This window comes from Barbus barbus (genome assembly GCF_936440315.1).
Source record: "Barbus barbus genome assembly, chromosome: 25".
NCBI lineage: Eukaryota > Metazoa > Chordata > Actinopteri > Cypriniformes > Cyprinidae > Barbus > Barbus barbus.
In genome coordinates this window covers 13,920,366-13,935,930 of record NC_136753.1, presented here as the reverse complement: position 1 = coordinate 13,935,930, position 15,565 = coordinate 13,920,366, and the positions used below count along the sequence as shown (strand labels likewise).

Sequence of the window (15,565 nt, the reverse complement as noted above, 5' to 3'; positions counted from 1 at the left end):
AGCTCATTTTATTGTTTACGGCAATCCTTAAAATCACAACACAGCTTTATTAGAAAAGACTGTTCTTGTTTGTAATGACACTTTTATATTCTCAAATTAATTTACCAGCAAACTGTTCATAAGCTTTAAACATTCTCTTCCTTATCCAGTTGTTAAGGAGAAATCCAGACCGGCGCCTTGGTGCAGGGGAACGAGATGCGGAGGAAGTGAAGAGGCATCCGTTTTTCAGAGTAGGCCATCTGTTTAACCTTTTTTTTTTTTTTTTTTTTTTTTTTTTCAGATGTCACTGAAAATCTCCTTACCACACATTTGTTTATTCTTCCTCAGAATATGGACTGGCCTGCACTGCTGGCAAAGAAGATCCGCCCCCCATTTGTGCCGACCATCAAAGACCGTGAAGATGTTAGTAACTTTGACGATGAATTCACCTCGGAGGCACCGATATTGACTCCACCTCGTGAGCCAAGGTTTCTGACAGTCAGCGAACAGGAGATGTTTGCAGACTTTGACTACATCGCTGACTGGTGTTAACCCATATCCTCATAAACCCTGTTCACACATGCTCAACACTGAACCAATCGAACAACTCCCTCTCTGTAGGACACATTGGAAAAGAAACTGATTTCCCTCTATGCTCTTATTGTGCCATTTAAAGGATTGGCAATAACCTGTTTTAAGAATCAAGAATGAAGTGGTTGAGTCTTGGTAGCCCAATGTGGCATCTTTTTAATTGTCAGAGCACTGGGACGCTGATTGGTGACCAAACTTGTGAGGAATCAACAGGATCAACTGCAGCTTTCCTCTCCATTTTCCACACATTTTCTCTGCTTTTAAAAGCTGAAATGTGCCTACTGTCTTCAGATTTTGGGAATTTCAACACGCAACTGAAGAACTGAACCTGGCCAAGACATCAAATTTCAAATTCTTCACTCCATAATAGGAGCATCTTACAAGACGAGCAAGCTCAAAGAGAGTTTTCTTGAATTATTTATTTTCTTGTATTCCCTTGAATGCCTTAAATTCTTTACAGGGCTTCCAAACAATAACTATGAGGTACAGAAAACCTACCAAAGCGTTCCTGCCAAATGTTCTTCTACCCATTTTATTGGAATAAAAAAAGACCTTGGCCAAGAGCACGGATAACTGAACATGAATTTTATCAAGGCAAAATGAGAGAAAGCTCCAATTTAATTGATCTTTTGAGAATTTCTTTTAATTTCTATAAAAGTATCCTTGTACTCTAATCAAAAGAAATGTAAGTTATAGTTTTATACTGTATTTTTAGAATATTAGCCATTTGGATCTGCTGTATGTTATGACAATGGGTTGTAAACATATATATATATATATATATATATATATATATATATATATGAATTGTAAGATTATCATTTTGGAGAGGGCAGCTCAAAGTTGAGAGCAATTCTGAACTTTTCATATGGAATGTAAAAATGTATATTCATGAAAACGCAAAAAAATTTATATTTTTGGCATGTGGTCATGCCAAACTGGCTGTATGTTTTATTAGTTTACATTTTTTTTAAAGAATATTTGTAGCTTGTTTCAGATCTTTGTAATTTTGCAACGATTTCTCACAATTTTTGGTTGTATGTCAACATTAAACCACCTTTAATAGAAATGGTTTCATAAGTCTGTGATCACCATTCCTACTTGTTCGACACATTTGTTCCTACAGTGAACTCACCCCTCTCTGAGCAAGCTTATGATGGACTCCTGCCAACAATTCCACTCAAGTGTATCACTAAACCTTCCTCAAATAACATTCTGTACACCAACTAACACCTGGTTTCTGTCTATTCCTCTTGGTAAGAGCTTCAAAGAAGAATGTGCTCCAAGCAAACTAATGAAGACACCCCTATTATCAACCAAGTACGTTTACATGCACTTTTAAGTTATACTAGAGTAGAAATAAAAATTGTCAGACGCTAAATGGATGTTTGACGTCACTAAATCCACTTAAAAAGCTGCCAAATACAGCGTTTTGGACGCAACCCCGATTCATCTTTGCCATAATTCTGACATTATTGGCGTGCCATACCGAAAAACGTGTATTTGACTGTTCGTATAGGCTATTTGGTTACGCCTTTTGCGCGAATATAACTGCACAATTAAACGTGTTAGTGGGCTCTCTGTTAAGACATAAGATGGATTTACTAGTGGGCGAATATGTTATGTAAATCTTACTACAGGTGGAAGATGACTGATGCACCTGTCTGGTCAAACCCGACGGTCAAGTTTTCGTACTCGCTTTAACAGTCTTTTTGTATCTCTGGCAGATGAAAACCGGTCTAGAGAGTTTACTAATAAGCCAATTTTGCCGTTTCCTTCTATGGGTGGCGTTTGATAAATTCTCAGTGAAAAAAAAAAAAGCAGTTTTGATGTTTGAGTCACCTCAACTTGACTGACGGGGGAGAAGAAAAGTTCTCGCTCTGCGGGTCTAACTGGTCCTGTATGGGTGTGTGTGTAGAGTCACTACATGAGTAATACGGGTTTCCCATGGAAAGCAATTAGTTTTACTTCATCCACTCCGTGAACTTTCATAACTCCCTACTCTCTGTGTTCAAGATTAAGGTTATGTGTTTGAACAGCCTCCTCCGCACAGTATCATAAACGTGAAATACTCCCACTGTGCTGTTCTTAAAGGAAACCAATTATTTGTTGAAAAATGGTTTGTGAAACAGTATGCATTATCAAGCATGATTTGAGAACGTCCCAAAGAACATCTTTTCCTTCAGCGGAAGCTAGAAGGTCTGACCATTTGCACAAAACAGCTCGCATGGTAAATGTCAAAATGTACTTATTTGATTAGTGACATTGAAAATTCTTAAGTATTTATTTTTTGTGTCATAAGAAATCTTTTACAATAATAAAAAGGCATGCAATGACCGCTTTAAACTTTGTTTCCTGTTTTTATATTAGATTAAACCAGACTTTTAATCTAGACTTTTGAACTACAGTGTAAATCTGACCAGACGTTATTTGGACAATGTCATAAAAATTGTAGGGTACATGCTCTCCAGGGGATAGTTAGGACATGGGACAGATTTACAGACAGGAAGAGGAAAGGGAAGCTGGGAAATAGGTTGGAGAGGCTCCGCCCTTCACTTTGCTGGTGCTTCAGAGTAACTTTTATCTGCAGAAAGGAAGTGAACAAATATAGGAGGGGATTTGGGTGTCACTGATAAAAGACTTTAAATTGGAGAAAAATAATTCAGGCAATTTACCCGTCTTTTAGAACAGTCCTGTGGATCCCATCTATTTCAAGACAAGTTTTTGTATAAATACTCCAGATCCTTTTGTATTTGCTCCTTATTGTGATAAATATATTCACCTAAATTATTAGTGAGCACACACTGCTTAACTCTTTGCATTTGACTAAATGGGCATTTGCTGTTAACAGAAAAAGTACAAGAGGTTAAATTCAAATTTACTGACCAGTAAAATAGGCATATAATTAATTTAATTTTAGGTTCTATACTGAATATTTTCAGGTTGAATGATGCCATCTTAAGGTTGACAAATGATATTGTCTTGTGAAAAAAAAACCTACTGGTTCTATTAACGTGTGTGTGTGTGTTTTCGTAATATTTTAATTTAATTTTAGCTCAGTTTGTTTATTCACAGAAATTTACAAAGAAAAGTGAAGGTCAGACTCAGTCCTGTGTCATCCACAACATGCTGCTGCACCTTAGCTTTGAGCTGTACACTGTGTAAATATTATTTACTGTAAACTTTGCAAATCAATTCAAAGAAAAACACTGGACTTAATAATTTCACACTTCTGTATGAGTGGTCAGTGTTTGAAAATGACCTCAGAATTGCAGCCAAACCAAATACTACAATGTGCTGCATTTAACATGCTGTTTCAATCATCCAGGGCCTGACCTAAAAGCACCTTTTACACATTTTTATTTACACTATTATTATTTAAAGTTTGGGGTTGATATGATTTTTTTGCTTTTTTGAAGAGTTTATTATGTTCACCTAGGCTAAAAATAGTAATACTGTGAACTATTACAATTTAGAATATCAATTTTCTATTTTAATATATTTGAAGGCGTAATTTAGACGTGATGAATTTTCAGCAGCCATATTACTCCAGTCTTCAAGTATGCTTCAGAAATTATTTTTGATAGAGTACACAAGAGTAGACAAGGTACCTTTAAAAAGCCAGACAAACATGGTGACTTCCCCACATTTGATTTATTTTGTATTTATACAAGCATTAAATTCAGTAAATTTAATACAACTAGTAGCCGGTGACAAAATATTAATTTAAAAATGAACATATAATTCATAATCCCAGCAGTTTTGTTGACTGATGACTGATCCTGCAAACTTTAAATACAAGCTCTAAAAACACTTCAGCTGCAGTTTAGGTTATTGTAAGAGGATGCAACAATATCAAATTTAAGTTAAATATTTTATCTGACCAGTACTGCACATGTATTACTGCATTATCAGCCTTTGTTCCAGCTCTTCAGAATGGCCTCTGCTGCATCCAAGGTGCTTTCTTGCTGTAGTAAAAAAACATTAAATACCATCAGCACTAGTAAGGCATTTGATGTCAGTTGTTATTTTAAAATTATTGCTGAAACATTCAGACAGTTTCAGAAAGGAAAGATGGCAAAATATTTAGCTATGCTGTCTTTAGATAGCTGAATAATCTTTTGTATTTCCTGCAAAAACCTAAAGTTAACCCACTCCTTACCTTGATAAAGCACAAACGAATGTATTTCTCAAACTGCTTTACTGAATCTTCCCCCACAAAAGCTGTTACAGGAATCGCAGCCAGTTTCTTAAAAAAAATAATCATAGTAAACAAACAAACAAACACATACACATACACACATATATATATATATATATATATATATATATATATATATATATGATTTCATTTATTAAGGGAAAAAAGCTGTCCAAACCTGCCTGGCCCTACATGAAAAAGTAATTGCCCCCTAATTCTAATAACTGGTTGTGCAACAACTGCAATTAAGCGTTTGCTATAACTGGCAATGAGTCTTTCACATCGCTGTGGAGGAATTTTGTCCCAGTCTTCTTTGCAGAATTGTTTTAATTCTGCCACACTGGAGGGTTTAAGCATTAATTAACTGTTTAAGGTCATGCCACAGTAACTCAATCGGATTTAATCGGGGCAATTATTTTTTCACGTACGGCCAGGTAGGTTTGGACAGCTTTTTCCCTTTAATAAATGAAATCATCATTTAAAAACTGCATTTTGTATTTACTTGCGTTACGTTTGTATAATATTAAAACTTGTTTGATGATCTGAATCTTTTAAATGTGGCAAATATGCAAAAAAATAAAAAAAAACAGGAAGGGAGATATATATACACACACACACACACACACACACACTCCCCTCCAAACGTATTGCAACAGTAAGGCCAATTCCTTTATTTTTGCTGTAGAATGAAAACATTTGGGTTTGACATCAAAAGATGAATATCAGACGAGATTTGCATGCCGGCTTATATTTCCAGGTATTTACATCTGGATCTGACACACAACTTAGAAGATATCACCTTTTGTTTGAACCCACCCATTTTTCATGTGAGCAAAAGCATTGGAACATGTGACTAACAGGTGTATTTTGTTGCCCAGGTGTGTCCTATCACAGTGATTATTCAAACAATAATTAGCACTGAATGTCTACGCACAGTTTCAGATTTGGGTTTTGCAACATGAAAACCAGAGAGCTGTCTATGGGTGAAAAACAAGCAATTGTGAAGCTGAGAGAAGGAGGAAAATCAATCAGAGCCATTGCACACACATTGGCCATAGCCATTTCCACCATTTGGAATGCCCTGAAGAAGAAAGAAGCCACTCGTGTACTAAGTAACAGACATCAAACATGTAGACCAAGGAAAACAACTGCAGTTGATGACAGAAACATTGTGAGAGCTGTCAGAAAAGACCCTAAAACAACTGTAAGATCAACAACAACCTCCAGAGGGCAGGAGTGAAGGTATCACAATCTACTGTTCGCAGAAGACTTCATGATCACAAGTACAGAGGATACACCAGAAGATGCAAATCACTCATTAGCAAGAAGAATAGGAAGGCCAGGCTGGAATTTGCCAAAAAGTACAGAGATGAGAGATGAAAGTTTTATGGACTGACGAGACAAAGATTAACCTTTACCATAGTGACGGAAAGGCTAAAATTTGGAGAAAGAAAGGATCTGCTCATGATGCCAAACATACAAGCTCATTTGTGAAACACAGTGGAGGTAATGTCATGGCTTGGGCTTGCATGGCTTCTTCTGGGACGGGCTCATTAACCTTCATTGATGATGTAACATGATGGCAGCAGCAAAATGAACTCAGAAGTCTACAGAAACATTTTGTCTGCCAATTTAAAGAAAGATGCAACCAAACTTATTGGGAGATCCAAAACACATCAGTGTTGCCCCTGAGTTCATCAGGGCAAGAAGTGGAAGGTTTTAGACTGGCCAAGTCAATCTCCAGACTTTTACCTGCTGAAGAGGAGACTGAAGGAGGTAACCCCCCAAAACAAACAACAACTGAAAGAGGCTGCGCTGAAAGCATCACAAAAGAAGAATGCAAAAGTTTGGTGATGTCAGTGGGTCACAGACTTGATGCAGTTATTGAAAGCAAAGGATTTGCAACTAAATATTAAGTCTTTCACTTTAATCTATAATTCTATCTGTTCCAATACTTTTGCTCACATGACAAATGGGTGGGTTCAAACAAAAGGTGATATCTTCTAAGTTGTGTGTCAGATCCAGATGTAAATACCTGGAAATAAAAGCCGGCATGTAAATCTCGTCTGATATTTATCTTTTGATGTCAAACCCAAATGTTTTCAGTCTACAGCAAAAATAATGGAATTGGCATCACTGTCCCAATACCTTTGGAGGGGAGTGTGTGTGTGTGTGTGTATATATATATTTATTTTATATACATATATATATATATATATATATATATATATATACACACAATTTTGAAGACAATTCTGTACGTTTTACTGTGCTTTGTCTTATTTATTCCTAAAATCACAAAACAGAATACCTTCTCCTTTATCATCCATTTTACAAACTTGTAGTCATATGGTTCATCATCTCCCATATGTGACAAGTCCTGATCTATATTCAACAGATAAGACAGAACAACACTAATCAGATTTATTGAAACGGATATATTTAACAAACGTCACTTCAAGCCACTTACGGAGTGCTGTGACATCCACTATCATGAAGTATCCTCCCTCCGGGACCACTGGAGTCATGCCAGTCTGTCTCAACATGGCTGCCATGCGGTCTCTTTTCCCTTGCAGCTCTACTGCCAGAGAGGTAAAGTAGCAGTCGGGTTTACCCATCAGCTCAAAGTCCCGAAGAAGGCCCTGGCCAACAGCATCCTACAGTGCAGTACAACTGTGTCAGCAACACGTCGTCTAGAACAGTGCATTGTGTACAGCTATATAATAACAGACAAAACGTGCCTGTAATGGGGTCGGACATGTATAGAGACTGTTCTGCATAACAGTCTGGAGGTGTTTGATCAAGTGTTCAGGCCCGATTGACCAGCCCAGCTGCAAAAAAAAAAAAAAAAAAAAAAAAAAAGAAATAACATTTGATTTTGAAAATGTTGGAATTATTTGTTTATCACCATTTAATTCCAAACCTGTTTGCTATTTCTTTTTTTTCATGAAATACAAAAGGAGAATGTTTTAAGAATCTTAAAGCATCTCTCTACCATACAATGATGATGTGTCAAGATCAACCTAAAAATGCAATGATTTACAATATCAAGCTTCAAAAGAACCGCAAAGAAACATAAAAGCGGTTCATATAATTTGTGGACTATGAGTCTTAATAAGCCATACAGTGGCTTATAAGAGGCTTTAAACAGAGAAATATTTAGGTTGTTAATTATAGTAATTATAATAAATCTTCGCCATTGCTTGCCCAAAAACCAATATAGTGTAGCAGCCTTGGTTCCAGAAGTATTTGTCCCATTCATTTTCCCATAAGGACTTTTAAAATGTCTTCAATAAAGAGTTGCAATACAATATTACAATCTTTGATTTCAATGGCTCAAATTACTTAAACACTTAAAGGTGCTGTATGTAGGATTGACATGGTTGAACTTGGTATTGCAGGACAAATTTAAAATATTGGAGTGGGTTTTTTTTCACCCGGCCCCTCCTCCTCAGACTGGACGCACATGCAGGTTGCCATATTAACGACACCAACAGGAACAAGGGAACATGACAATGAATGACATGAAATACGCTGTGTTTTCCGCCAAGTGGCAACCCGGGGTGCCGGAATACAATTGGGTAAACTGGCAGTGGGCGGGTTTCACAAACCAAAACAGAGACTGACATTCTGGCCCGGAATGCACATTTTCAAAGGAGAATAACTGACTGTAGCATTGTTTTTCAGATAAACAAATATATGTTAACTTAGCATGTTTCTTAAATATCTGCAAACATATTATGGTATTTTTTTGCTTTAGTAGAGTCAAACATTTACATACAGCACCTTTAATTGGCTTTAATTAGTGCCCTGTCCAAATACCCACACTTTTGGCCGTTGAACTTGACCACTTATATGACATATTTCCTGTATTTGTCCCAAGTGTTCAAGCGAGCATGAAGACCACAACTGTGTGTAGAACTTTTCATTACCTCATGGGACACACTTACAGTGTTGTAAAAATGCAAGTGTTTATAGAGATGTATTTTTTTGTTTCAATACTTAAATTTAAAATTAAATTAAAATAAAAACAATTGTAATTGTGGTGCTTCTAATTAAGTGATAAAAAGAATTTGTAAATGTTGTACAAAATAAATAAACTTATCTTTGCACCAATAATATATGCAACACATTGTTTTACAACCAAATTATTTGTAATATCTAATTATTATTAATATTTAACTTAAATTGGAAAGGTTTCAGTGACCTTTCGCGAGATCCAGGAAAAAGTTTTACGATTTATTCCAAAACATGATGCATGATGGGATACAATTACACTAAGCCTTGAATATCACTCCGGAGCAGTATTGAAGATAGAGTGAATTTAGTGTGCGTTAAGGGCACTGCGCTTTGGCGTTTTTTAAAACCTGGGACAGTCTTGCGCACTTACTTCCTGTCGCATGCATGTGCTCTCAAGCGACCAAGCCCACAAGTGTGGGTATTTGGACAGGGTAAAAAACTATAATTGCAGGAAGCAAACAATGGATAAATAAAAATATTTAAGTACTTTAAGAACGTAGGGAGTTTGACTCTATTACGTGTTTAAAAGTGCTTCATGGGAGTGGGTAGGCAAGTGGACACCAGGAATTCTTTTGATGCAATTTGTTTCGAAACTCCGATTGAATTTCAGCTAATGCAAGTTTTCAAAAGCATTTCAAAAGCAAACTCTGCATTTAGACAACAAAATGAAATGAAATTATGTGCTTAAAAAAATAGTAGGTCTGTTTTAAAGGTTTATGAGTTATCCTTAAAAATCAATTCCTCTATGGAGAAAATCAATGGAATTTTGGAACTTGACTGTTGCACTCTATGGTGATCTGGCACCAAACTTGCCATGGTGCATAATTTCTTAATCTGAAGTTTGAATAAGATTTCATAGCTCTTATCAACATAATGTTGCTTTTATGGATTTTTGTTCCTTGTTGGGAGTCTTTAAAATCTTAAAAATCATTATTCGGCAGAGAAAAATAACAGCAGGATGGTTTGAATTGACAGGACGGTGAGTAAATAATAACATAACTTTCATTTTTGTATGATTTACTATTATAAATATAAACAATGAAGACAATAACAGTCAAATACCTTCCATCCAGTGACGCTGAATGTTTTTCCTGCACTGCCAATAGTGATGGTTCTGTCCCACATTCCAGGGAGGGTTGCTGTTAAGAAAGAATACAGCAGAATCAGCACATCTTTATACTATTGTAATCCACTGACATGAAAAGATAAGGTGCTCCACTGGAGAATTATCACATACCTATCTTTACATGCTCATGGCCTTTATATACGAGCCATTCATATACCTCATCACTGAAGCATAAGGTGTCATGTTTGATGCAGAGATCTGCAATAGTTTGCAACTCACTCCTACTGAATATCTGGAAGTGGAAGAGAGCTTTAGAATATTATAATGCATTTGGGATCTAAATACAATATATGTGACCTTACTTTTCCAATAGGGTTATTAGGAGTGTTGATTATGATAGCCTTGGTCTTGGAGTTGAATTTACTAGCAAGTTCTTCCTCGTCCAGAACCCAGTCAGCACTGCTTACACCGGTTGCTGCTGATGATGACTTCTGCAGAACAGGTCAAACAAGTGTTATGTTTCATGAAAAAATACAGTAAACACTACAGCAAGCAATATTCATCCTGCTAACCTACCAATCGCAAAGGTATTAAAACCGGTTTCCCCCCAGCCATTTTCACCATAGGAACATAGCAGTCAAAAAAAGGTTCTATAATAATAACCTGAATTGAAAAACGGAGGGAAAAAAGAGCAGAGAGAATGCATAAGTCATAATCTAGTGGATTTATATTTTGAAAGTACTACTTACAAGTGCTAAATATGCTTTACCTCATCTCCCTCCTCAACCAGAGCCTGCATAGTGCTGAACAAAGATCCATATCCACCTACTGTAACCAGTATCTCTTTAAACGGATCGAGCTGACGGTCATAGACCTTTCCATATACTTTTGACAGTGCTTTAACCAGTGTCGGGTGGCCCTGAAAAGAGAAATGTAGCTATTTGAGTGATTTTTCAACATAATACAGGACAGTCATAAAGTGTGTACAGAACATACAAAGCCACGCGTGTACTGATTCAGCCGGTCCACCATTGCAGCCTGAGCGAGACCCTCTTTCACATACGAAGGAGGAGGAATGTCTGGGTAACCCTGTCCAAGATTGACAATGGAAGGGTCTGCTGCCACTGATGTGAAGGCCACCCTAAAACACAACAGACACTGTTAGGAATAGGCCTATTTAACACATGTCAGTGAGAAAGTGTAAGTAAATCTCTATTCTTACCATACATTCTTGTCCAGACCTTCTATCCTTTTCGTATTCTTATGTTTTATGGATGCCATCTTGTACTAAAAAAAGTTAAATAACAAAATAAAGGAATGTCAAAGAGAAAATTTTAACTCGGTAAAACTTGCACTCACTTGGCAGGATGTGAAATTTCTAAATCTATTGGTCTGTAATATGCGTGGAGCAGATCTGAAAACACGAAGTAGATGAATAGGATTCATATCTGGCGTATCAAATATTCATTGCTCACTTCAAAACATTGCAGTCACAGATATAAGACTCCTTTCAGTTCATTGGTTGCAGTACAGTAAAGGTATCTTGTGTTTGAAGGGAGCAGATTCGGCCTGACGCAAACGTCCTACGCCTTCTAAAACGGACCAATCAGTTTGAGTCGATACAAGACTCTGTTGAATAGTCTGTGTTTTGGAAGTGATTTGTCCTGCTATGGTGAGGTTCGTCGATAATAATTAAGTTACGTGATGACTTTGCTCTTCCGCAACTTTTGAAGGAAGATACCGAAGTCCGCAAAAGCTGTTTATATATTTATGAACTAAGTTATCTTCTTCGCAGTGACTCATTTGCACGAATCAGTTCTTCTTAATTTCAAATAACTTCAAAAACGATTCAGTTACTGAATTTCAGTAACTCTTTTATAAGATTTCTTTTGCAATATGTTTACTTTATGATATTTATTTGTATTAAAATATATACTTTTTTCTCTTGATAAACTGCTTCGCACCGTTCAAGGCCGATACTGAACGAATCGTTCAGACTGCTTTCCTGAACTACTTCAGAGATCCAACTCAAAAATGATTCATTCGTGAATTAGATATTGGTATTAGGCTAGAGGTAGTCGAATTTGTCATTTCTGGCCTTCGCGACAAACAGGTCAGGAAAAAAAATTAAAACATGCTCAAAAAAATTATTAGTAGATTACCTATCTATCTGAAGCTCTAAGTATAAAAAGAAAGAAGCTTTACCTTTCATCATCGAAACAATGAACCACATTGAACGACAAAACAAAGGGTTCAGCAGAGGCGTAAAACAGGCGGCTTTATTTACATTTATTAATCAAATGAACTAAAAATACCCTTTCTGACAGTAGCAGTTTTACTCACGTTTGTAATGGTCTCGCTTAATTTGATTGCACCTCTATTGAAAGATCCTGCAGGAAAAAATGTGCCTCGAGGAGGAGTTTTATGTCTGTAGTTTGAGTTAAATGAATCATTCACAGAGGCCAAGAACCCGCTTCTATTTTAGACAATATATTACTTCTTGCATATGTTACCAATTGTCTAATGTCAACATAAAGTTCATACGAACGGCCAAAAAATAATTTTTATAATTTTTTTAAATTAAGTTTTTTTTTTTTTTTTAATCAAAATCGCGTTTTTTTTTCATTTGAATGCAAAAAGTAAAAGAAAAAAGGAAGAAAGAAAAAAAATATATAAATATGATATGAAGCTATGTTTCAATGGCTTTCCCCCCACCCATGTTGCAGTGTCAGCCAAATCAAAGGTCCTGGTTTGGGCGTCTCTATAAGCTTTCTAAATTTGAACATTTGTCGACAAGAATTTTAACACAGCAGATGGCGCTGTAATCACAGATACGTGATGAATAATAGCTTAATATATAATAATAGTTCATATATAATTAACACCTCAAGATTTAAGATCCCAAGATTTTCGGAACAAAAGTTTTCGTTTTGATCATCTCAAGACAGTGAATATTTTGCTTCTTAGACTTTTAATATAGTTTCATGTCATGCAAGTATTATTTACAGGTTCACTGAAGTAAATGCTAATCCTGCTAACCAAGTAGAAGAATTGAAAATAATAGCCTATGTCTTCACAGTGTTTGAATAATATCCTTTCAAATCCTTGACATTTCTAATTTTGAAATAAACTTCCCAGCAACTGCTAGGGACAGCATGTGCTGGAGATTCTATTAATAAACTGGCTGTGAATAGAATCTCAAAAGCTTGCTATTTTAGCAGTCTAGTCCATCCGAAGTCTGGATTTCTAATCTTTCTAACACCATTTTAAACAATTTTGTTCTTATTTGAATCTATAAATTTATATTTGACTTTAGCTTTAATTAAATTTAGCTTAGATAATTGTTCATATTCTTTAATTTATGGCTTCAATAAATCAGGGTTTTTAATATTTTATAGACTCAGTGATCATCACTTAGAAAATAAAAAAACTAACAATACATCATTCTTATTAATTCATTAGTCATTCAAATAGAGAAAAATATCATAGACATTTAAAAATACAACTCTATAGGCTACATATTGTATCTTCTCCCTATGCAATACCTTCACAGTCCCCCAGGGGTCCATAAAACTCTGACATTAAATAATAGATGATCTCAGTATGTGTGCCTTTTGGGGCAAATTATTCTAAATGAAGGGGAATTCATATTGCCTGTATTTTAATTTTTCTCTTAGGCATTTAATATTTAATTGGCCTCCAATCAGCACTGAATAGTTTCAGTAAAAAATTGAATAGAGATCACTTACAGAACACACTAGAGCGCCTTGAGTTTTTGGGGGGTTTTCCCATGTGGTGTTGTTCTTATAAACCCATGATAAATCAAATAATAGAAGAAATAACACAAGCGATGCTATTGCACATTGTCATGTAATAATTTTGTTTTGTTAATGTTGTTTCATAGGACGTTGTGAACACGGTTGTAAAAAGATCACCATAAACCAGTAAATTTGACCTTCAAAAAGGCTTGTCCCTGAAACACTATTAATATTATGGCAATATTTTTTTTTTCTCCATATGCCTTCAAGTAGTTTGGAACTTTGCTCTCTCTCTCTCTCTCTCTCTCTTCAATATGTGCAATAATAGTAGGGTAAAGTATAAAAGAGCATACATTTATTTAAAGTAAATTCAAAATATCTGTTTTTTTAAACACATTTGAATATTTTTACCATCCTTTGAGGTAAATGGGTAAGCCCTAAATACCTAATACATACTATTAGCACAAAACATGTTCAAAAATACTTTGTATTGTAAAATATTAAAACTTTACAAAACACTTCAACCATTTGCAATTTGTTCATTGAAATGAGCAGCAATTATGTTTATTTGAAACGCTAGCATGCTGCTAGAACAGGGGAGTTTAAGTCAATATGTTTAGTATGTTCTTTAGCCCTGGTGAGATGTCTTCTTTTCATCACTTTTAAATTAATACATTTACAGTATGTTTAGAGGAACACTTTATATAACAATATACAAGATGCCTGTTCTTAAACAGCATATTTACGTCACAAGCATTGACTGACCTACCTATGAATACATCTTCCTGATGCTGCTGCCATAAGCATTATAAAGGTGGCCAGTTTTGGCTTAGTTACCCAAGCTCTAATACACCTCTGGACGAATTATTTCCATTTTACACAAGTGCTGTGGCTCACCATGGACTACAGGAGCATTGTCAGGGGCTTAAACCCAGTTGTTCAAAGTGAGGACACAAAAGAAATTCAGTTGAGCTGCAGGGTGTTCTGGACAGGAGATAGGATGCACAGATAGCATTTATAGTTTCTTGTGGATGTTTAGAAACTCATAGGCAGGATCCTTTGACCTAATGTGGTATGGGAGTAGAGTGGTACTGCTGATGTCAAGAATGACTTTGCTTTCATATTTCATCAACTGGACAAGTACATCATCTACTGTTCCTGGGGAGGCAAAGAGATTTTCAGTGTTCCTGTTATGGATCAATTAAAAAAAAAAAAAAAAAAAGCCTCTGAGCTTAAGCCTCTGGGGAAGTTAATTCAGAAGGTATGAAATTCTAAGGGTCAAGTAGACATCCACCTTATGTTCAAAAATGCTTTTTTTTTTTAAGGGAACTAGAAGACTTAAAATGATAGATTCCATATCCCAGCCTATACCTCAGAAACTTGCATAACAAGGTCAAATCAAAGACTACCTTCACCTGCAGACCAGATGGCCTTGTCCAAGGTTTTTTTTTTTTTTTTTTTTTTTTTACAGAATTGAACAAGATCCTAAAATTAATCCTAGTCTGAAAAACCTTTGAGACCTCTACATTTCTGGAAACATCTTATCAGTGGCAACTACACCAAATACATCCCTGTTCACACAATTTTTGAATAGAAAACATGAAAATAATTTTTGAAAAGTATCGTTTGCATTAGGCTTCGATGTCTAAGATATAGAAGTAAACATTATAAGGCACTCTCACATTTTCAGTGTTTATTATGTAAGTTAATCAATAAGGCCAGTAGGAGTCATTAAACGCATGATAGCAGTTCTTAGAAATGACAGTAAGGACCAGCGTGGTAGAGTATGCCATGAGTTTAACAAGGAAAAACACATACTGATAAAAAGTGTACCTGAATGCACTGAAAGTTGAAGTGTAGGGATCGTTCACTCAATTCTTTCACTATTTTCTCACCCTCACGTTGTTCCAAACCTGCTTGCTTGTCTTTTTGGAAAGATATTTTGATAAC

General features: G+C 35.7%; 2 protein-coding genes across 9 annotated transcripts in view; one reads left to right on the top strand and one right to left on the bottom strand.

Annotated features, from left to right (window-relative positions):
* The window catches only part of LOC306845162 (serine/threonine-protein kinase N2), a 37,170-nt gene extending 35,602 nt beyond the window's left edge, over nt 1-1,568 (top strand). For both annotated transcript variants that reach the window (XM_079377798.1, XM_079377797.1), the window contains exons 21-22: nt 150-230; nt 328-1,568. In XM_079377798.1, coding sequence (XP_079233924.1) covers nt 150-230; nt 328-531 — 285 coding nt within the window. In that variant the 3' untranslated portion in view covers nt 532-1,568. The remainder of the gene's footprint in view (nt 1-149; nt 231-327) is intronic.
* A 2,611-nt stretch (nt 1,569-4,179) lies between these two features.
* On the bottom strand, nt 4,180-12,596 carry LOC306844679 (kynurenine--oxoglutarate transaminase 3-like). 7 transcript variants are annotated; one of them, XM_079376986.1, is made up of 14 exons: nt 12,201-12,241; nt 11,217-11,271; nt 11,080-11,144; nt 10,854-10,998; nt 10,627-10,776; nt 10,434-10,520; nt 10,220-10,348; nt 10,029-10,149; nt 9,854-9,930; nt 7,513-7,602; nt 7,242-7,428; nt 7,083-7,156; nt 4,733-4,819; nt 4,180-4,538 (listed from the first exon to the last, which is right to left on the bottom strand). In XM_079376986.1, the coding sequence occupies exons 3-14, from the start codon at nt 11,136-11,138 to the stop codon at nt 4,482-4,484; spliced, it is 1,263 nt and encodes a 420-aa protein (XP_079233112.1). In that variant the 5' UTR covers nt 11,139-11,144; nt 11,217-11,271; nt 12,201-12,241; the 3' UTR covers nt 4,180-4,481. The 7 variants fall into 7 exon arrangements, with proteins under 7 accessions (XP_079233112.1, XP_079233110.1, XP_079233111.1 ...); XM_079376984.1 differs by lacking the exon at nt 11,217-11,271 and having other exon boundaries at nt 12,201-12,596; XM_079376985.1 differs by lacking the exons at nt 11,217-11,271; nt 12,201-12,241 and adding an exon at nt 11,333-11,395.
* Between the last annotated feature and the right edge of the window lie 2,969 nt (nt 12,597-15,565).

What these genes read in the sequence shown, in the direction of transcription:
- LOC306844679 (XM_079376982.1), bottom strand. Translation starts at nt 11,303, where the DNA reads ATGAATCCTATTCATCTACTTCGTGTTTTCAGATCTGCTCCACGCATA. An exon ending in GAAATTTCACATCCTGCCAA is followed by an intron (nt 11,145 to 11,216) that starts GTGAGTGCAAGT and finishes AACTTTTTTTAG; the next exon opens with TACAAGATGGCATCCATAAA. An exon ending in CCATGAGCATGTAAAGATAG is followed by an intron (nt 9,931 to 10,028) that starts GTATGTGATAAT and finishes CTTTCTTAACAG; the next exon opens with CAACCCTCCCTGGAATGTGG.